This window comes from Sciurus vulgaris, assembly GCF_902686455.1.
Source record: "Sciurus vulgaris genome assembly, chromosome: 2".
NCBI classification, from domain to species: domain Eukaryota; kingdom Metazoa; phylum Chordata; class Mammalia; order Rodentia; family Sciuridae; genus Sciurus; species Sciurus vulgaris.
The window spans coordinates 93765812-93789236 of record NC_136462.1 but is presented as its reverse complement, the minus strand read 5'-3'; the positions used below and the strand labels follow the sequence as shown (position 1 = coordinate 93789236).

General features: G+C 37.8%; 1 protein-coding gene and 1 pseudogene across 2 annotated transcripts in view; one reads left to right on the top strand and one right to left on the bottom strand.

The window, feature by feature from the left end:
• The window catches only part of TRIM69 (tripartite motif containing 69), a 31003-nt gene extending 11018 nt beyond the window's left edge, over window positions 1–19985 (bottom strand). Inside the window, exons 1-5 of the mRNA XM_079126769.1 lie at window positions 19673–19985; window positions 4796–5272; window positions 3572–3667; window positions 879–1157; window positions 63–85 (exon numbers count right to left, since the gene is read on the bottom strand). Coding sequence (XP_078982895.1) covers window positions 63–85; window positions 879–1157; window positions 3572–3667; window positions 4796–5272; window positions 19673–19678 — 881 coding nt within the window. The 5' untranslated portion in view covers window positions 19679–19985. The remainder of the gene's footprint in view (window positions 1–62; window positions 86–878; window positions 1158–3571; window positions 3668–4795; window positions 5273–19672) is intronic.
• On the top strand, window positions 8816–9538 carry LOC306655574 (myelin-associated neurite-outgrowth inhibitor-like; annotated as a pseudogene). Its single transcript has one exon. The product of its transcript is annotated as a myelin-associated neurite-outgrowth inhibitor-like (transcript).
• Window positions 19986–23425: the final 3440 nt, after the last annotated feature.

Below are 23425 nucleotides of genomic sequence, written 5' to 3'. Positions count from 1 at the left end.
GTTCTTAGACACTCTCTAAAGACTAAAGAAAGGTAGAAAGAGTACCATAGGGAAACACTCACCTATCCAAGAGATTCGTGATGTCCTAAAAGAAGAAAGGATAAAGAGAAGTCAAATGCTTGTTCATCACCTTCAAAAATTTCTCTAATGATTCTGACTACCACCAAAATTTGATCATCAATATGGGGATTCCCCAACTCATCTCCAACAATTTCTTTCATCCTCCAATGCTTTTTCTGATCTGCATTCCCAATTTGACCCAGGATGAACTGCCCTTTCCTTGCTCTAATTTTCTAGAATTCCCTTTTGTGGGGAACAAGAAAGGAACCATAGCACAATAATTAAGGATAGGGTATTTTTTGCTGATACTTCCAAATAGTCTCAGAAAAAAAAGCACAGTAGATATTCCAGTCCCAAAGACACTTTTCCTTACTCTGACTAATTAAGCTTTTGAGTACTGAGGTGATGACCCATATCATTTTAGAGGTATAACTGCAGGTAGCAAGGTTTGGTAAATAACTTTTTGGATAGGTCAGTTTATTGTGGCTCAGAGTCAAAGATTGAACAGAGGCTACAACATTCTTATTTTTTGAGAAATAAAGTATCAAAATTCTTTATGGAAATATCAACATGAAGGGTTATTAATTGGATTTTGTTACCTTGTTTTGGAGCATGAAAGTAAAACTTTCTGCTGAGCATAAAGCAAAAGTAGCCTCCTGCTTTTCTCCCAGAGAATCTTAAAAGCACTACAGCAGTCCGTTTTGTTTTATTTTGTTTTGTTTTGTTTTCCCTTGATTGTGAAAAGCCACCACTACATCCTTCACAACGTCTTCCACCCTCTTAAATGTGCCCATAATCAGGTTGGTATGGAGTCTCACTTTAAGGAAATCGAAGGAGTTCCGCTGTTCCATCCGTGTCTGAATGCTCACCAACATATCTTTGGCAAGGAGACATTGCTCCTGAAGCTGGTTCAGATTCAACTCCATTTCCTCACTCAAGGCTTTCCCCTCTTCTCGGAGGTCACTTAGGATGTCCTTTTCTTTGCTGTGCAGGAACTGATGCAGCTTTAGAAACTCCAAGGACACATGTTGCTGCAGATGTATCTTGTTTTCCTGGAAACCTCCATTATCATCACCACGGTTATTACTGAGACTAGCACTTGGGGATGGGGACCCTCGCTAACACTAGCACAACTTGGGAAATACCACTGCAGGAAAATGCACATAAATGACTGCTGAGAATCAACAGTTCAGCCCTACTAAAAGGAGCCTTTTAGGAGACTTACTCCTTTTTTTCCCAGCTAATTTAATAGCTCAGGATGAAATAACCAAAAGTGGTCTCTAGGTTCTTGTTGCGGTGATGGGGATGATGAATATTTCGGAATTAATCAAACATTATAGAATGAATAAGAATACCTCCTATATTGGTAAACCAATATCTACCAAGTAGTACTGTTAGACTGGGACCCATAAGAAGCCTGTAAGAACTGTCCTCATCTAGAAACCAGAACTGGGGAGATGCCACTCCTGCTGCCAAGACAATATAGAAGAAACAGGATATAAGCAGTGTCTGAAGCACTGAAATTAATAACCACTACACTTGTACTTCTTTTGTTGGGTGATCGCAACATCTTCACAGATGACAACCATCTGACATACTGGTTTCTCAGTTCCTCACCCTCCTCATTTCTAATGATTTACAGCTTTATCCACTTATTCCCATAGTCACACCTAGAATTTTTTTATCCCCAGAAATTGTACTGTCTCCAAAATAACTTTTTATACTCCAAATTCACTTATTCAGATATCCCTATTGCAACAGTTAATGGATCTCATTAAAACTTTGTATTCATCAACACCTCCATTACTATTCATAAACTTCTATCCTCTTGTGCCTTCTTATCCAACTTAGACTCTCTGATCTACCATTATTGCACTCTTTTTTGTGGCACTGGGATTGAACCCAAGTGTACTCTACCACCAAGCTATGTCCCCAACCCTTTTTAATATATTTGAGACAAGTCTTACTAAGTTGCTGAGACTAGCCTTAAACTTGGAATCCTGCCTCAACCTCCTGATTAATTGGGATTAGAGGAGCATGCCACTGCATCTGGCTATCATTATTGCACTCTTAAAATAGTCTTAACTCCCTTTCTCTTTTAGCTCATACTTTTCCAAGTTTCCCTTTTACCTTTCTCATCACCTTTTTCAGTCTTACTTATTGATTCCACTTCCTCTAACCAAGTCTAAATATTAGAATTACGTGATATTTTGTCCATGGTTCATTCACCTTCCCATTCTACACTTCCTTTCTAGGCAATCTACTTTCCCATCCATGGCCTTAAATGCTGATATCTAATGCTGACATCTTATCCCCACCACAAACCAACTTCTGAGCTCTATATTCCTATATCCAACTGCCTATTTGATATCTCCATTCACCCTCACATCTAATCAATCACCATAGGTACTTCTGTCCCCAAATAAACATACTCAAGCTGTTTGTTTCTCTGCATCTGCACCGCCTTTGTAGTCCAAGCCACTTCCATCATTCTCTGGGACCACGGCCTTCTTCTAGCCATTGTCTTTGCCACTTCCCCTTTCCAATCCATTCTCCATGCAGCTCTCAGAGATGTTTCAAAATAAGATGGAACCATGTCCTGTTTAAAAGCCTTTAATGTTCTCTAATTATTCACAAGATGAAGTTCAAAATGCTTAACATTATCTACACAAAGACCTACATGATTGGGTCCATATCTGCCTCTTCAAATATCATCTTGCTTAGTATTTTTTTTATACCCCAGAGCTGGGGATTGAACCCAGCCTCACATATGCTAAGCAAGTGCTGTACTGCTGAACTATAGCCCCAGCCCTAGGATGTTCCAGTTTTATTCCATTTAACATAGCAACTACCTTCCCATATCAGGAATATTCCATACATTCTTTCCTCTTCCTAGAACCTTCTTCTTTCAGACACCAAGTGTCAGAGAAGGCTCCCCTCATAGAATAATTAACGAAGAAGCAGAATTCCCAACTTAGCCCCCTAACCAAGGGAAGAATTTGCCAAATCTCCAACCATTAATGTCATCCTAGAACTCCTGTGAAGTTGAAAGCAAAGGCAATAACTTTAGTTGGGGGACAGCCAAGAAGACCAAATCAGATGGGAAACATGAGACATGAAAGAAATTGGCTCAGAAGTTCCTGGTTATAAACCCAGAGGAAATAAAAGGTTTTCTTTTGATATAACAATTTTCAGTGGATTTTCCTAGTAAATGCCTTATTTTACCATAGATTGAAGAGACAGACCACGCAGAGCTCAACCCCACAATAATCACCTTGTTACCAAAACATCAAAAGGATCAGCATATTAGGGGAAAAGTCAATCTGCTCTGTTGATCGACTATTGGAAAACCATTCAGTTAATGTATTTCTTTCCACCCCACAGTGTCAGTTTTCCAACTTTATACCCCAGGTGCCATTTAGTGTATTGATAAGTGCACCTTTGCACTTATGTAGCTGAAGTTACCAGGGTATATTCCAGATCTCTCATAACCCTCTACCCTGCTCCTCACCTTGTAAGCAGCAATAGCATCCTTCTGCATGGCCTTCATAGACTGAAGCTCCTTCAGGGTTGTTTCCAGTTGACCTTGATGGATGGCAAGCTCATCCTAGGAACACCAAACAGAATTAACTTATACCAGCTTGAGAGATGAAAGGCCATAAGAGTGCTCACTTCAGCAGCACATATACTAAAATTGGAACAAAACAGAGATTATCATGGCCCTTGTGCAAGGATGACACACAAATTTGTGAAGCGTTCTGTATTTTGGGCAGACTTTAGAAGGCTATTTCACAATTGTCTATTCTAAAAAAGAAAGAAAGAAAGAAAGAAAGAAAGAAAGGCCATAAGAACATTGCCAAAGCCTCACGGTGCTGAGGAAAAGCAACCTCTTGCTGCAAATCTCTTTCCATTCACCTGTATTATAGTTCCTGTCTCTTTCAAGAATTGTGGATAAAATTCCAAGTAACAGAAAACCTTAGTTTAGCTAGTCATGGGGGTTTGAAGTAGGTAATAGAACTCTACATTTTTCATTTACACTGTTCTCACCATCTATATTTTTACTTACATTGTTAGAACACTTGTTTATTCCTTCTGCCCATCCAAAACCAAATTATTTCCCAATTCAAGTCCTATCCTTTTTTTTTTTTTTTTTTTTTTTTTTTTTAAGGGGTTTATTTGATTCTCTCATCAGGTACAAAATGCAACAAGTCCTATCCTTTTATTTCACAGTACATCCCCTATTTCAACTTTCTATAATTCTTTCAGAAATTCTAAACACTTAAGAATTACAAATGTGGAGCTGGGGATGGGGCTGGTGATGTGGCTTAGTGATAAAACACTTGTCTAGCATGTATGAGGCCCTGAGTTCAATCCCCAGCACCTCCAAAGGAAAAAAAAAAAAAAAAAAAAGAATTACAAATGTGACAAAATTTAACCTCAATCGTGGACCATGTTTGTTATATTCATTTTGAAATTGACCAAATTTCAAGCCTTCTATAAGAGTAGTACCTGATATATACACATTCTATACAGTATGTGACTGAGGCAGTCAGTCAGAAGTCCTCCACTGTTCCTTTCCTATAAAAGCAGTAATTTTACAGAAAGAACTTTTCAAGACATGAAAAGTTCTCATTATTATTTAAATAAAGAGATGAAGTTGGAAGAGAGCAGCAGCCCTACAAAAGATTTTTCCTAGCTTTTTCTAAGAGATTGGTCAAGGCCCAGGCTCACACACCGTAAAGTAACGGACAGCATCAGAGATTTGTAGGAACTCCTTAGACTGCTCCGGAGACAACCGTGCATCCTTGCATTGAAAGCAGATCAATTTCCCATCTGGCTTACTGAACAGCTTCAGGTTCTCTCCATGCTCTGGGCACTGTGGATGGCCCTTGAGTAGTGGAAGCTTCTTAATCTTTTCTACCAACTTCTCCAGCACAAGGTTAAATGTACAGTTGCTATATTGACATAGCATCTTACACTCAGGACAGAATGTTTCCTTTGCTTGCAGCTTCCAAAAGTTTTGGATACAGACTTGGCAGAAGTTGTGGCCACAGCTTAGCATCAATGGATCACGGAACCAATCGTTACACAGTGGACAGTGTAGCTCCATCGTAATGTCTTGTATCACCACTTTAGAGGGTAGGTGGGTGATTGAATCATGCACTTCAACATAGTTGCCTGGATCAATGTTAGAAGAAGGTCTGGAGGATACCTTTGGAAAAGAACAGTTTAAATTAGTTTCTCTTTCTTGTTGCTCACTTCAGCACTCCAGGATGGTGGGCTCCATTCCAAAAGGAGCTAAGAATTGTTACAACTAGAGTAAAAGCACCACAATCTGTCCTTTGAAAAATTATCTAACAAACTCAATGTTTTCTAACATATTTTATAGCACTGTTTAACCCATTTTGTCCCATCATCCCCAGATATGGAACACCTACGAAAACTTAAGTATAGTGTAATACACAATATAATTATATAACATATAACTTAAATATAGTAAATAATATACAATATGATCATTACAATAAGAATACAATTATAATTATTACAATAAAATAATATTAATATTATAACATGTATAAGCTCTAGATTGTGATTTCCAATGTATTTTAATGCACCTGTGTCAATTTTGTTGAAATATTTACTTGGGACTTAATTAAGTTTTAATAGAGAAACAAGAGAGAGGAAGAAAGAGTACTCAATTAAAGAAATGTGTTTCCTTATACATTCTCTTGTATTTCATTATACATCCCTCTGTCAACTTCTATTAGTTATTCCCCTTGGTTTTGTTTTCTAGAAATCACATAGAAAGAATTGGAAGGTCAATTTGATTCCTCAGTCAATGGCATGATATCATCAACAATCCAGGCCCTCCCACACTCCTTTTTTAAAACACAATACATAAATATAAGTACAGAAAAATGCAAACCCATAAATGTATAGATTATTGACTTTTCACAAAATGAACACGTCTCTGTAACCATTATATAGATTAAGAAATAGAACATTATCAGTATCACAAGAGCTCCTATATACTCTCCTATTCACCTTCTCCTCCTCACCAAGGTTAACACCTTTCCAGACTTCCAATGTTACCCATTAATTTTGCCTTGTACTTGACCTAAATGCAACTACAGATTACATACTTTTTTGTTTCTGGATTCTTTTGCTCAGCATTACATTTGTGAGATTTATCCCCATTATATATAATTTTAACTCATTCTCATTGCTGTATAGTATTCCACTGTAATGAATATGCCATAATTTACTTCTCCATTCTGTTGTTGATGAGACTTGGAGTAGTTACCAGTTTGGGCTAATATAAAAAGTGTTCTTAATAACAATCTTGTTCATGCACTTTGATGAATATCTGTATATATTTCTCTTGAGTGTATTCCTGGGAGTAATTTATAGGATTGGCATATGTTCAGCTTAGTAAATATTGAAACTGTTATAGATGATATTCATTTTAGCTATGAATGTTACTTTACTCTCTTTGCTGATAACTGTATGTTGAGTCTATTTTCCTGTGTTTATTGTCCATTTGAATTCTGCTCTTTTTATGAAGTACCTGTTAAAGGACCTATTTTATTGTCAAGCTATCTTTTTATTTATTCACAGAAAGTCTTCACAGTTCTAGATTTGAATTCTTTCTCAAATGCATGAAATGCAGATATCTATTTCCACTCTGAGTTGCTTTTTTGCTTTGTTATTTATACCTTTTATTGAACAAAGTTCTTAATTCTTCTAAAACTTTATTTTTTAAGTGTAACACAATTACAGAAAGCAATATAAAAGATATACATAACTTATTGAACTATTAATAGAAAATATGAAAGGAGAAAGAATCTTGCTGACTAGTAGCCAAGCATGATGGTGTATGCCTATAATCCCAGCAACTCAGGAGGTTGAGGCAGGAGGATTACGAGTTCAAGGCCAGCCTGAGCAATTTAGAAGGCCATACACAATTTAGCAAGACCCTGTCTCAAAATAAAAAGGTCTAGGAATGTAGCTCAGTGGTAGAGGGCTCCACAAAATTAAGGAACTAGACTGACGAAGAAAAAAAGAGAAGAATCCAATCACTAAAATCTAAAATGATTTTGCTTACAAATCTTACAGAAATAAAAAAGGATTATTAGAGTTATTATGAACCGTTGTATACCAACAAGTTAAATAATCTAGATGAAATGGAAAAGTTTCTGGAAACACAGCAACTACCAGGACTGACTCAATAAGAAAGAAAATCTCAACAGACTAGAAGTAAAGAGATTGGATCAGTAATTAAAAAAAAAAAAAAAAAATCTTCCAACAACAAAAGTAGTCCAGGATCAGAATGGCTTCACTGATAAATCCTACTAAACATTTAATAATTTAATACTGATCCATTTCAGACTCTTCTAAAAAATAGGAGGGAATACTTCCCAACTTGTTCTATGAGACTAGCATTATCCTGATACTAAAGCTAGATAATTTTCACCACAAGATGACAAACTAGTTTTCTTTTCACAAAAGTGTGAACAGATAACTCATAGAATGAGATAATTTTTTTTTTTTTTTGTAAATCCTATACCTGATAAAGATCTAGTATCCAGAATATATTAAGAGTTCAAAAATACAGAACCAGGCAAGGTGGCTCACATTTTTAACCCAGCTACTCGGCCAAGGAGGAAGGAAAGAGAGAGTTCAAGCCCAACCTGGAAAATGTACACCCTACCACACACACACACACACACACACACACACAGAGAGAGAGAGAGAGAGAGAGAGAGAGAGAGACGGAGGGAAAGAGGGAAAAAGAGGGAAAGAGAGAGAGAGAGAGAGAGAGAGAGAGGGAAAGAGGAAAGGAAGACGGAAAGAAGAAGAAAAAAATTTTAATGATGAAGTTGCTCAGAATCAAAGAAACTGGAGAACAGCTACTCAGTGAGGTGGATGACTGAGCAGATTCACTGAAGCTTTTTTTTTTTTTTTTTTTTTTTTTCACTGAAGCTTATTATTAGATAATCAGAGACTTGGAGAGACCCAGAAATTCTGTCTTTGGAGCAGTGCTGAATCTGTGGTGGTGGTAACAGAAGGGAGAGGTAACACAAAGGGAAAGAGACCATGGTGAACAAATTTAGCATGGAAACAGCTGCAGAACAGAAAGGTTCCTTCAGTCTCCTGGAACTTCATGCTCCAGGAGCAGCACAGCAGACTGTTGCTTGAGAAGTGCTTTGCATTTCTCAATCTATAAACAGAGAGTTGTAGTAGGGAGTCATTTTGTTAAGTCATGCCTGAGTTTGTTGCCTTGGGAATTCTGGACATTGTTGCAAATATTGCCATACTGTCCCTGCTGGTGTGTACCTGGTAGCCCAGTGTGGCCCCAGTGGAATGCCATTGCAGTAGGCACAGAGAAGATTATATGCCGTGAGATTGGATTAGAGATAGAGAAGGGAATACAGTTCAGAGGGTCACAAGTTTGAGGCCAGCCTGGGCAACACAGCAAGATCCCCATCTCAAATTTTTAAAAAACACAAATGACCAGGCATGGTGGCACACACCTATAATCCCAATGACTCCAGAGGGTGAGGCAGGAGGACTGCAAGTTCAAGGCCAGCCTCAGCAGCTTAGTGGGGACCCAAACAATTTAGTGAGATCTTGTCTCAATTAATAAAAAGGGCTGGGGATGGAAGAAGGGGCAGGGTGGCAGCCACTAGGGGCAGGGGCTGAATCCGGAAAAGGAGAAACAAGGGGTACGGCTCTAAGAGTTCTTGAAATCATGAATCCTATTTATAGCCCTGGATCTTCTGGGGTTCCTTATGCAAATGCCAAAGAAATTGGTTATCCAGCTGATTTCCCCATGGGCTATGCAGCTGCAGCTCCTGCCTGTTCTCTACCTTCGAGGGAATCCTTCCTTCCAAACAAGTTACACTCCTGGCACACCTTACAAAGTGTCATGTTCCCCCACCAGCGGGGCCATGCCATACTCTTCTTCCTCTGACCCCTACCAGACTGCTGTGTGCCCTGTGAGAAGTGCCTACGCCCAGCAGAACCCTTACGCACAGCAAGGCACGTGCTACACACAGCCACTGTGTGCAGCACCTTCTCAAGTCATCCATCACACCCCAGTGGTGCAGCCCAACAGCATGCCAGCAACAGTGCACCCTGCTCCCATTCCTTCTCCTAAAGGCAGGGGGGTCACCATGGGCATGGTTGCTGGGATCACGATGGCCATGTCAGCAGGTACCCTGCTGATTGCCCACTCCCCAACTCATGTTGCCCCTTACCCAGTCACTGTGCCCACATACCAGGCCCCAGGAACACCCACCTACAGCCATGTACCCCCTCAATAGTGATCACTCTGCAAGTAAATGTTTGTGGATGGAGCTGTGCAGTCACATCATTGAGGTTCCACAGCTGGTGCTGCAGGTCTTGTGCCTCCAACCAGGACTTTCTTCTGAAAGCCTTCCACACTTAGCTAAACAGGACTGTCCCCACCCAGCAGGTCTTGGTGCTGTTAATCTCCAGGCAATTCCATGGGTTGCTCTTAAAGCAAATTCTGTTTTGTGGACTGCCTGGCAATTTTTCAGCTAACTGTAATGACATAAAGGAGTATCTATTCTGAATCATATGTAGTTGAATGCATGTTTAAAAAACACACACAAAAAAACAAAGCTTGCTCAATCTACATGATGCAAAACCATCTTATGCAAAACCCAAAGGAATGGAAAGGTATTTTACAACTGTATCACTAATGCACTGTTGTATGCAAAGTAAAATAAAAAAGAAAAGAAAAAAGGCTGGGGATATAGCTCAATGGTAAATTGCCCTTGAGTGAAATCCCCTTTGCCCCCAAAATAAAAATAATAAAAAATACAAATGGACTAGAATAAAACTATTTCAAATAAATGTATTTGAATACTCTGGAAAGTGCTGTAAGCAAGAAGCCTCTTCATTATTAAGATATGAATTTTCTCTCTTAAGAGAGTCATAAAAGAAATGGGATAACAATTCTGAAAAATGAACAAAGTACTTCAATATATATTTTGTCCAAAGAAGATAAGACAGATGGTAAGCATATATTGAAAATATGCTCAATATCCTTAGTCATTAGGAAAATCCAAATCAAAGCCACAATGACATATAAATTCACTCTAAGACTGTTACAATTTTTAAAAATTAGAAAATAACCAGGGTATGAAGAAATTGGAACTCTCATACATTGCTAATGAGAGTGTAAAATGGTGTCGCTACTGTGGGAAAGTTTGGAGGTTCTTCAAAAAGTTAAACATAGAATTGCCATACGACCTAACAGTTCCACTCCTAGGTATATACCCCAAAGAGTTGAAAACAGGCATTCAAACAAAAACCTCTATACAAATGTTAATATCACTGGTTACAAGAGCCACAAGTAGAAGCAATACAATGTCTATCAACTGATGAATGAAACAAAAAAATATTAAAATGTGGCATATCCATTCAATGGATGATTATTCCATCATAAAAAGGAATGAAGTATCTCAACACTGATGAACATCGAAACCACTATGCTAAATGGAAGAAGCCAGACATAAAAGGTCGTGTGGTATGATTCCATTTATATGAAATATTCAGCATAGGTAAATCCATAGACAGAAAACTTAGTGTTTGCTTTCCACTGTGGGGAAGGTGAAATGAGGAGTGACTACTTAATGGATATAGGGTGACAAATATATTTTGAAACTAGATAGAGATGATAGTTGTACAGCACTAGGAATTTACTAAATTCCACTGAATTATATACTATAAAATTATTGATTTTATGCTGTATGAATGTTATCATAGTTTTAAAAAAATTGAAGCCATTTGATTTGCTGGTAAATGAATGGAGTTAGAGAATACCATGCTAAGTGAAGTAAGCCGAACCCCCAAACCAAAGGCTGATATGCAGAAACTAATTCACAATAAGGGGGTTGGGGGATAGGGAAGAATAGAGTTACTTTATGTTAGGTAGAGGGGAGTGAAGGGAGGGAAGGTGTATGGGGGAAGGAATGATAGTAGAGTGAAACAGACATCATTACCTCATGTACATGTATGACTGCATGACCGCTGTGATCCTGCAATATGTATAATCAGAAAAATGAGAGATTACACTCTATTTATGTATGATCTATAAAAATGTATAAATGCATTCTACTGTCATGTACAACTAATTAGAACAAATAAAATAAAATAATTTTTAAAAATTGAAGCCATTTAATTCAGAGCCAGAATGTTATTCTGAACAATATTCTGCTTTACAGAATGCTCTTATAGAGCCTTCCAGGACATGTTACTATTTGATGACTATGCTCCAGAAATGGTTTCGATCTCAATATCTAGGGATCTGATGATATAAGTAGACATTCAGAGATGCCAGCTCTGTTCTAGTGCCCATACTTTCTGGGGCACAGAAATGAAGAGCATCAGAGCTCTGCCTGTGAGACCTTCACTACTTTTGTGTGTCAGAGCAAAACATAACTAGAGGCCCCTAGTGCTCTGTCCTTTTCACTTCCCTATTCTGTCACCCTGCCCTGTACTGCATAAGCTTATGTGTAGAAAACCCAGCCCACACAACCAAGCTTTATGTATACACACACACACACACACACACACACACATCCTTGGGTCTTAGCAGGTGTACCTACTGGAAGTTACATGACCTAGGGGGTGGTGACTAGTACTGGGAGAAGAGCGATGGAGGCCCTAGCATCAGGCTAAAAATCTTTTGGGCAGAATATTATAAGGTGCTAGATACCTGGAGTATGATCTAGAAAATCATAGAAACATAGCTGAAGGAGAACCTGAGTGGAAGCCTCAAAGCCTGTGTCCAGGGAAGGGTGGGTCACTTCCCAGTTCTCAGGGTGGTACTAGCCTCTGTCCCATCCCACTCACCCTTATCCTAACCTATCTAGGACAGGTTGAGTCTGTCTCTCTTCTGGAACCACCAGGGAGAGAATGGCCTGAAATCAAGTCTGTTTTATCTCATGGACTACCCCTTTACCAGAATTGAATTCCTGAATTCCTGGCATCTCAGGGATCCTGGCTTAGCTGTATGGAAGAAATTGTTGTCACCACTGACTACCCAAATTCTATGATTCTAGGCTCTGCTTCTTACTAAGTTCTCTGCCACAATTCCTGGAATGACCCTTTCCATCCTAAGATTTTCAAATGCCAGAATTCACTGCTCTTAACTTTTACTAAATGCTAAAGGTGACAGGCTGTGATCTAAAATGCTGAGATTAGGCTTTCTCAACGTAAGAGAATAATTTTTATGATGTAGATTAGTAGGTTCCATAATAGTTGGGTTCCCAACTCTTGACCAGGGGATATGGTCAAGAGAAACATCTAGAAGGGAGAACTAAAAGGGGACTTGAAGATCAAATCTTGGGCAGGCAAAAGCAAGGAAGATTTATACAGGGGAAAAAAATAAATGTTAAATGTACATATACTAATTTTCAATTTGTATATCTTCTCTGTATAAAGGGATGAAAAACTTAAGTACTGACAGAAAATTTATTCTGGGGCAAAATCCTTGAGGATTGGTCTATGGGTTACTCCTTTGAGCTCCAGTTTCTCCTAAGTTTCTCTTAGGAGAAACTGGAGCTCATAGAAGGATGAACTAGCTCTGACACTCAATTCAGTGGTAGAACCAAGGGAATTCAAGAAATTCTAGCCTGAAGGTCAGAGCTATCCCCATCTGCTATACATCTCCTTGAAAATTTAACCAAAACTACTCTACTCCTCATTCCTGACTCTACATTCCCAGATGGAGTTTACATTTGCCTCTACTTATGCAGAGATGCAGGGTAAAGTCAGCTAGTAGGTAGAGACAAGAATTATGTGGGGAGTGGCTGTTACATTAACCACTGCACTGTCCTTTGATTCCTCCAGGATTCCTATGCCTAGCAAGATTCCTTGTCATTGTAGGGGCTCAAAACATGTGTTGGAAGAATAAACATTTATTCTCTTTGTTAGATATGGAAAATGACAAACCCCAAAATAGTGTGACCTGGGAAAAGGGAGTGAGGGAGAAGGCAGCACACTGAAAACATTGATCCTTTCCCAATACATTCTTTCCCAGTGGTGACACAAGCCCCCGGGAGGAGTTATCCCTCAAGCCTAGAGTGACAGTCTCTGGGAGGAGGCCAAAGCATTGATCCTTCCCAAAACAGTTCCTTTGCCAGATACTGACCGTTGACCCCAGACCCTCCATCTGACCCAGTAAAGACAGATCTCAAACTCCTGACTGCCCATCCTGACTTATTTATTAATTAAGTCACCTCTCAGTGTAACCTATATAAGCACAGATTCCTCCTTTGACCAGGGGCTCATTTTCCACCAGGAAAGTCGGTCCATTAGATGTGTGATTTCATTGCTGAATAAAGGCTGCGCTGATCCATGATTTGCACTCAGCTCAGTCCTTTTGTGCTAACACTCGTAAGTGAGGTTTTCTCTTTGCTTAAGGTAGCTTGTCTAAATCTCTGCCCTTTTAATAGACCATGCTAAACACTCATTTAATGAAACTCTCATCTTCATCTTTCTTGACTTATTTAGTCTATCCTTTGGCCCTTTATGATGTGATACTGTCCTGTTCTCCGTCCTTTCACCACTCTTCTGCCTTGGCTAGTTTCCCTTTCTCTTCTCATTCTAAGTATGAATGATGGCCATGGTCTATCTTCAGCCCTCTTCTAGCTCTCCACTTTCTTCTTACCAAATTAGCCATTCATTACATGATTTCATATACAACCTCTATGTAAATAACTATCAAATCCAAATCTCGGAGCCCATGTTTGGGTCCTTCAAAACCAACATTACTGAAACAGAAATCATATTTTCCCCCAAATCAGTTCCTTCTGTTGCTTTTCTTTTTATTCTTTCTTAGCTTTCTTTTTTAAACATTGTCTCAATATGTTGCCCATGCTGGTCTTAAATGTGTGGGCTCAAGTGATCCTCTAGTCCCAGACTCCCAAAGTAGTTGGGCTTGTGCCACCACACCCAGCTCTCTTCCTTCTTTTGACTTCCCTATATCTATTAATTGCACAAGTCTTCCAGTTTCGAAATCTGAATAATCTCTTTTTATTATCTTCTTCCTGCCCTGTCATCTAATCAGTTGCAAGTTCTAGTTAATAATGATTACTAACCCTCCAAAATCTTGTTGTTCTTTGTAGCCTACCGAAATAAGTTTTTGTGAGTTTTTTTTTAAAGACCCCAGAATTCAGAATTCTCTTCAATATATCGAAAATTCATATTTCTAGTCTTATTTTCCATGGTTCTATTATATATTGAAAATTTTTCACTTACTGCCCTTTTACATATAAATAATTCATTTAAATTTCATTAACCAAATGTAACAAAATATTCAAAAACAGTACTTCATTTTTTGTTCCAGGCTGAGTGAGAAATTGTGTGAAAGTGAAGAGAACAAAATCTGTTTATTCTTCATCCTCTCAAAATGTGTCAAAAGACCAAACCCAGGACAAAATATGCCCATTGGAGAACATGCAAGTCCAAAAAAATTGCATTTTTACTTGGGAGGCTAAGGTAGGAGGATCACAAGTTCAGGATCAGCCTGAGCAACTTAGAAGCTGTCTCAAAAATTTAAAAAGAGATGGGGATGTAGCTTAGCAACAAAGCACTTGTCTAGCACACACAAGGCCCTGGGTAGAATTTCCATTACAGAAAAAAAAAAAAATATGCATTTTAAGCCAGCCAGAGCTGTCTTGAAAACTTTAAAAATAGATGTATTCTGAATAATATAAAACTTGTGGGAGAACATACACAGTTGGGAATGATCTAGAAGAAAGGGTACCTACCAGAACTGGTTTGTGCTGGTAAATCCAGCTGCTGCTGCTGCTGCTGCTGCTTCTTCTTCTTCTTCTTCTTCTTCTTCTTCTTCTTCTTCTTCTTCTTCTTCTTCTTCATATTTTTAGTTGTAGATGGACACAATACCTTTGTTTTATTTATTTATTTTTATGTGGTGCTAGGATCTAACCCAGTATCTCACATGTGCTAGGCAAGTGCTCTACCACTGAGTCACAACCCCAGCCCCTTAGCTTTCTTTGAAGGTGAATACAGTTTAGGAATTTTATTCAATGTGTTTTTAAAATATATTTGAAGTAGATAATAGTGGCCAAGGCTGGGTCAAAGGGGATTGGGGAGTGATGGTAAGGGGCTTGGGATTTCTTTTGGGGATTGTGAAAATGTTTTGGAATTAGATAGTGGCGATGGTTATATAATTTTGAGAATATGCCAAGAACTACTGAATTGTACATTTTAAAAGAATGAAATTATGATATAAAAAATATATTTAATGCTATCAGTTGTTGATACAATATGATTGGTTGGGGGTTTTATGGTTAATTCATCTTGCCAGTGGAGGTTTCTCCAGTTAACTTGTCTCTCAAGAATACATCCTCAGGCTGGGGTTGTGGCTCAGTGGTAGAGTGCTTTCCTAGCACACATGAGGCACTGGGTTAGATTCTCAGAACTACTTGAAAATAAAATATATTGTGTCCATCTACAACTAAAAATACTAAAAAAAAAAAAAAAAAAAAAAAAAAAAAAGAATACATCCTCTAGCTGGGTGTGATGGCACATACCTATAATCCCAGCAACTAGGGAGGCTAAGGCAAAATATCTCAAGTTCAAAGTCAGCCTTAGCAACTTAGCAAGATCCTAATCAACTTAGCAAGACCTATCTCAAAATTTAAAAAAAAAAAAAAAAAAAAAAACTAAAAAGGGCTGGAGATGTGACTCAATGGTTTCCCTGGGTTCAATCCTTGGTAGCCCCCACCAAAAAAAAAAAAAAAAAAAGGAAAAACCCACATCCTCTAAACTATGGAACCAACCTAGATACTCTTTAACAGATGAATATACGATCATATAATATTTAGTGAGCATTCACTGTGCAAAATTATTTATGGACATTATCTCATTTAATCTTTATAAAAGCCCTATGAGATACGTATTATTGCCCCACTTTTAAGGAAACTAAAGCTTAAAGAGTTTAAGTAATTTGCCAAAATCACAGTCATTAAGTGGTGGAACCCATATTTGAATTCCTTATCTGCCCCCAAAACCTTTTATCTTAATCACTAAGTCAGTAGAAGGTCAATCAATATACTTTATGAAACTGAATTTATTAAGTAGATCAAAATAAGTGAGGCAAAATACTTGGAACAACTTTCTACTGCACTAAAGGGAGGTAAAAAAAAAAAAAATGGAACCAAAAGAGATTCTGAAATTTGAGTATCTGGAAATCTCTTAGGAAATCACATTCCCTGCCAGACCTCCCTTTAGGGAAGTATAACCTTAAGTCAGAAGGAGAGAAACTAAAGTCAGGGAACAATTCTCATCTTTATAAATCTCTGGCTGGCAGGAATCATTTCCTAAGAAAGCGCATCCATTTACTGCACACATTCTCAGAACAGAGAAAAAACAAGGAATAGAGAACTATGATGTCATTAGAAATTTGCAGAAGAATCTCAGATAGAGCATTAATTTCCAGGATATATAAAGAACCCAAAAAATTTAACACCAAAAAAACCAAATAACCCAATCAATAAATGGGCAAAAGAACTGAACAGACACTTCACAGAAGAAATACAAATGGTCAACAAATATATGAAAAAAATGTTCAACATCACTAGCAATTAGAGAAATGTAAATTAAAACTAAACTGATATTTTATCTCACTCCAATCAGAATGGCAATTATCAAGAATACAAGCAACAATAAATGTTGGTGAGGATGTGGGGGAAAAGGTACATTCATGCGTTGCCAGTAGGCTAAAATTGGTGCAACCACTCAGGAAAGCAGTATGGAGATTCCTCAGAAAAGTTGGAATGGAACCACCATTTGACCTAGCTATCCCACTCCTCAGTTTATTCCAAAGGACTTAAAATCAGCATACTACAGTGACACCGCAGTCACATCAATGTTTATAGTAACTCAGTTCACAATAGCTAAACTATGGAACCAACCTAGATGCTCTTTAACAGATGAATGAATAAAGAAAATGTGGTACATATACACCATGGAATATTACTCAGCCATAAAGAAAAATGAAATTAATGGCATTTGCTGGCAAATGGATGGAATTGGAGGCTATCATGCTAAGTGAAATAAGTCAATCCCAAAAAACCAAAGACCAGGGGAAGGGAGGGAGGATAGAAATGGGAAAGACAGTAGAATGAATCAATCATAACTTTTCCTATGTTCATATATGAATACATGACCAGTGTAACTCCTTGTCATGTACAACCACATGAATGGGAAGTTATACTCCATGTATGTATGATATGTCAAAATACATTCTACTGTCATGTATAACTAAAAAGAACAAATATTTTTTAAAAAAAGAAGAAATTTCCAAGAACAATTTTTTCCCAAAGATTTTGTTTTCCTGAGAAGTTTTTGGATTGCGAATTTTTGAAATTAAGGTTAATAAAATATTTAAGGAGCATTCTTTATTTACTTTTCAGCCTTGATTCCTCCAAAGTAATTTTTTAAAATTTTAACGGGCAAATTTCTGAAGAATTAACCTAAGAGCAGAGAAATACAATTCATCTAGAGGTAAGCTCTATGGCACAACCAACTCCCACTCAAGAGCAAGACACACCCTTGTTTCATGAGTTTTGCCTTTTTCACATAAGAAGGAAAGAAAGATTCTGAACGTGTTGATTTTTCAGTTTCTGAGAGTTTAAAAAGATGTTAGGTCATTTAGTTCACAACTTTCAGCCTCTGAACATTTGAAACCAAACACTATCACAGGACCAAATTTTCTTACTGTTAGAGAAAAGTATCTATTTTTGCTGACTTGGCCTTAAAGGGATGAGAGTATAAAAAGTAGAGGCAATAGTGTTTAATTTTTTTCCTTTAGAAATTATAAACAAAATGCTGATAGCCCTGTTTCCTTCAACATCTAAGAACTAAGTAGAGTAAAAACAAACCTAAAGTTCCTGTGATAGAGAAAATTAGAACCTGATTTTTTTTACTGGGGATCAAACTCAAGGGTGCTTTACCACTAAGCTACATTCCCAGTCCTCTTTATTTTTTTATTTCAAGACAGGGTCTCATTAAAAGTCTCTTTAAGTTGCTGAGGGTCTCACTAAACTGCAAGGCTGGACTTGAATTTGTGATCCTTCTGCCTCAGTCTCCCAAGTTGCTGGGATTACAGGAGTATGCCACTGCACCAGAAAGAACCTTATCTTAATAATTAATGTATATATAATGAAATTCAACATCATAAGAAGAGGAAACTGGTGGAAATGATAACTCATGTGTTAAGATTTCTTATCAATTTTAGTGAGTTTTTTCAGCTTTCTTTTTTTTTTTTTTTTTTTTTTTGGTACTGGGGATCGAACTCAGGGCCTTGTGCTTGGGAGGCAAGCACCCTACCAGCTGAGCTATCTCCCCAGCCCAAATCAGAAGACAAGGAAATTGGTCAACTACAAGGGTGGGTTTTTTTTTTTTTTTTTTTTTTTTTTTTTTTTTTTTGGCGGTACTGAGGATCGAACCCAGGACCTTATGCTTGCAAGGCAAGCACTCTACCAACTGAGCTATATTCCCAGCCCCTCAGCTTTCTTGTGGTAAATAAACTTTCCCTTTTGTCTAACAATGAAAAAAACACTAAGTTCAGAAGAATATAACTTCCTTATTTTAGCTCTGAAGGGATTATTTCCCACATTTTTATTGGTGCATTATAATTGTACATGATAATGGGATTTGTTGTCACATATTCATACATTCATAAAATATAACAATATAATTTGACCAATATCACTCCCCAGCATTTCCCCATTCCTTCCCACCTCCCACCCCTTGTCCCTTTCCTCTACTCATTTCCCTTAGATTTTCTTGAGAGCCACCCCCACCGTCTTTTTCATTTTTCTCTCTAGCTTCCACATATGAGAGAAAACCTATGACCCTTGACCTTCTGAGTTTGACACTTCTCTTAACATGATGGTCTCTAGTTCATCCATTTTTCTGCAAAAGACATAATTTCATTTTTATTTATGACTGAATAAAACTCCATTGTGTGTATGTGCATATATATATATATATATATATATATATATATATCACATTTTCTTTATCCTTCATCCACTGAGGGACACCTAGGCTGGTTCCATAGTTTGGTTAATGTAAATTGTGCTGCTATAAATATGAGTATGCATGTATCACTGTAGTATGATGACCTTAATTCTTCTGAAGGAATCTTAAAACAAGAAATTCAATTAAAAAATGTTTAACTCCTGCAAGAGTCAGCTCTGTTTTAAATACAAAATGTCAAATATGATAGTATAACAATAAAAACATATTTAATAATTTTAATCAAAAATTAATAAGGTGATTACATTAGTAAGGGAGTAGTTTTGTATAGCACTTTAATTTTTCTCAAAAAGCTGTGGTGGATTTCACTACTTTCTTACCAGCCTCTTTAATCTAAATTCTCAGTTTTTCCAAGGACTTCAGAGAATATAGAAACTACAAGCTGCCGTAAGTTAAATATTTCCCTATATTTTCTATCATGGTCTAAAATCCATATCCCATTCCATGATCTTGTTTTCCACGTAATACCCAGAAAACCAGCTGTGTTGGAAGAATAACTCACCTCCATGAAGCTGGATTATCAGGTCACCAGGGAGCAGAAGCAGGACACTTGGATCAGCTCAGCAGGACCAGGATGGCTGCAGACCAGAAGACTGGGACCTGTTTACTAGGAATAGGCTCAGAGCCCATGAAGGGAAGAGGAAAAGTTCAAGAGCTAGAGAGAAGGCACAGGCCAGTGTGAGGTCTGGCAGATTCCGTGACAGTTTGTCAGTTGCTTTGATCATCATCTGCTTAAAAGAAAGAGAAACCCTGATTGGAATGACCTACCAACCCACCTTTTTTTCTTTCTTTCTTTCTCTTCCTTCCTTCCTTCCCTCCTTTCTTTCTTTCTTTCTTTCTTTCTTTCTTTCTTTCTTTCTTTCCTTCCTTCTTTCTTTCTTTCCTTCTTTCCCTTTCTTTCTTTCTCTTTCTCTTTCTTTCTCTTTTTCTTTCTTTCTCTTCCTTCCTTCCTTCCTTTCTTTCTTTCTTTCTTTCCTTCCTTCTTTCTTTCTTTCCTTCTTTCTTTTTTTCTTTCTCTTTCTTCCTCTTTCTCTTTCTTTCTTTCTCTTTCTTTCTTTCTTTCTTTCTTTCTTTCTTTCTTTCTTTCTTTCTCTTCCTTCCTTCCTTCCTTTCTTTCTTTCTCTTTCTCTTTCTTTCTTTCTCTTCCTTCCTTCCTTCCTTCCTTCCTTCCTTCCTTCCTTTCTTTCTTTCTTTCTCTTTCTTTCTCTCTTTCTCTTTCTTTCTTTCTCTTCCTTCCTTCCTTCCTTTCTTTCTTTCTTTCTCTTTCTTTCTCTTTTTTCTTTCTTTCTCTTTCTTTCTTTCTCTTTCTTTTTCTTTCTTTCTTTCTCTTCCTTCCTTCCTTCCCTCCTTTCTTTCTTTCTTTCTCTTTTTCTTTCTTTCTTTTTCTTTCTTTCTTTCTTTCTCTCTTTCTTTCTTTCTCTTCCTTCCTTCCTTCCCTCCTTTCTTTCTTTCTCTTTTTCTTTCTTTCTTTTTCTTTCTTTCTTTCTTTCTCTCTTTCTTTCTTTCTCTTCCTTCCTTCCTTCCCTCCTTTCTTTCTTTCTCTTTTTCTTTCTTTCTTTTTCTTTCTTTCTTTCTCTTTCTTCCTTCCTTCCTTCCTTTCTTTCTTTTTCTTTCTTTCTTTCTTTCTTTCTTTCTTTCTTTCTCTTTCTTTCTTTTTCTTCCTTCCTTTCTTTCTTCCTTTCTTTCTCTCTCTCTTTCTTTCTTTCTTTCTTTTTGTGATTGTGATTTGAAGTGATCCCATCACAGACAGCATCAAGGCACCAACCAAAAGGCTTTAACTAGGAGTTTTCACCTCTGCCATTCCACTGAAACAGCCCTGGGAAAGTAGCAAAGGTCAAGGAAGCAGGATGAAAAACATTTCATACAGCTTTTTTTAGCAGTTTTAGCTCACAGAGATTCATACCTTGACTGTGAGCTGGTTGACCTATAAGGAGTATTCACAGAGCTAACAAGCTTTTTTAAAGTAATTTCTCTAAGTCAGTATTTTCTTAAATGTCTATCTCCTGTCCATCCGTCCAGCCTTAACATCCACAACTCTTGCCCTGGAGTTTGGGATTGTCCAAATATGATATACTCCTATGGTTTTGCACATGCTGTCCCTTCTTCCAGGGGGCTTTCCTTCATCCAAGAAAGTTCTTAAGAAGTCAGAATTATTTCCTCTTTTATGCTTTGGCAACACCTTGAAGATATTTCTATCATAACTTTTATTACACTGCATTATTTCTTTCATTAGAACTATTTGTTTTCCTATCTCTTCTCCAAGAAACTATGCACTTCTTGGAGAAAAGGACGATTTTATTAATCTTAGCTAAAAGAGGCCTAGCGCACTATAAAAACTTAATAAATGTTAGCTAAATGAATGAGTGAATTAATGAAGGGCAGCACCTGGCACCTTTTTTTTTTTTCTTTCTTTCTTTCAGTGCTAGGGATTGAACCCAGGGCCTTGCACATACTCAGCAAGTGCTCTACTACTGAGCTACATCCCCAGCCTTCTTTTGAGCTTGGAAAATAGAATAACTACTGTTTCTGTGGCTTGTGCTTCTCCAAAAGAAAGGAAGACAACCCAAATGGTGTGGATAATTGGTTATTTCTGTCCTGTCACACCACAATGACAGCCCCTTGCCTTCATTTTAGAGGGTCGGTGATGCTGGCTCCAGGCCTTCATCATACCATTCCACAGAAGGGAATATAAGCCATAGGATTTATTTTGCCTGCTGAAAGCTAACAGGGAACAGAAGGACTCATCTCAAATGCCACCCTGATTAATGGCCCCATAAAATGAGAGCTAACCCATCAGAGCTATCTGTACATAGCCCCTGAACAAAACAAAAAAAGATTTTCTCAAAGTCGAGAATCTACCTGCATGATGATATGAAACTGAACCGTGAAACTGAAGAAGAAAGAAAAAGAAAGCGCAAGTTTTACTTCTGAAATAAGTTATGTACTAACAAATGTACAAAACTGTTAACAATAAGCCTGGCAGAATAGGCTGTTTTCCTAACTTGAATACTGTCCTGTAGGACCCAACCCTGCCTACTAGTCTAAGCCAAAGGCAGCCAGAGAGTACTAGAGGAGCCTAGGTTTGTAAGGTGACAGGACTCAAAGGCAAAGGCCTATGCCACCTGAAGACATGTCTTACTGCTAAGTATCCATGAGGCTGCCAAGAAAGCTGGAGGAAGTCAGTAGGTAAGAAGGACTGGAGGTGCATGCGCCCTGTGGGAGTGCCACTGCTTCTGCCTGCTCACACTGCAGGGAAACTACTGCAGTAGTTAGAGACAGCTAGGCGGCTGATAATGTCATCCAAACCCCATCTACTTTATTAACACTCATTGACTTCTTCCAGTAGGCATACTTTAATAATGAGAACTAATTGATGTAGTAAGCAAGACCCCAAAAGATTATCCTGCTTAACAATTTTAGGTTCTTGGAGAATAAGCTGTTTCTCAAAATTTGCAGTAGAAATGAATTCAGTGTGGAACAAGCAATAGAAAGATCAGTCTTTGCTGAAAGATGGGTACAATTCCTCCACTCTCTCTTATCTCCATTCTTGAACTAGATAGAATCCAGACTTGTTGCAGCTTGAGATTTTTGACTTATTCTCTGCTGTGCAGCCCCAGTGAACATTATGAAAAGACAAACAAAAACTACCAGATTATTTCACAGTGTGACTTACACAGTCTAAAGCTAGATCAGGTGTCAAGTTGATAATCCCATTTTCATTCTGGCCAGATAAGCTTCCACTTTTCCAAGAAAAGTATCTAAAAGCGAACTTATAACTGCCCCAGCTGCCTTTCTGGATTTATACTGTTGCCACTTCACACCAAAACCATTTCCCAAAAGTTGCCACAGCTTAAAAGGTTTTCAGATGTGCTGAAATGAAACTGTTAAACATCCATCAAAATGACAAGAGACCACCAGTGTGGTACCAAATTCCTCAGATGGAGGTTAATCCTGTTTAATACACTTCATAAAATACACATCTATTCTGAGAGGAAAATCAACACCTGAATCTTTCCTAATTCCACCTCCATGTTACATCCCAACACAATTTTCAAATAGTTTCTTCAGCCTTCATGAAGATCATGCTGAATCCTTGAGAATCTTTCCCTACAGGCTCTCACCAGAATCTTTTATGGCTCCTTAGCATCTGTAGAATAAGACTAAGCTCCATAACAATGTGCCATGCTCTACTCATGATATAGTACTAATTTACTCTTCTATCTTTAGTTCTTATTTCTTCACAGAGTCACATAAA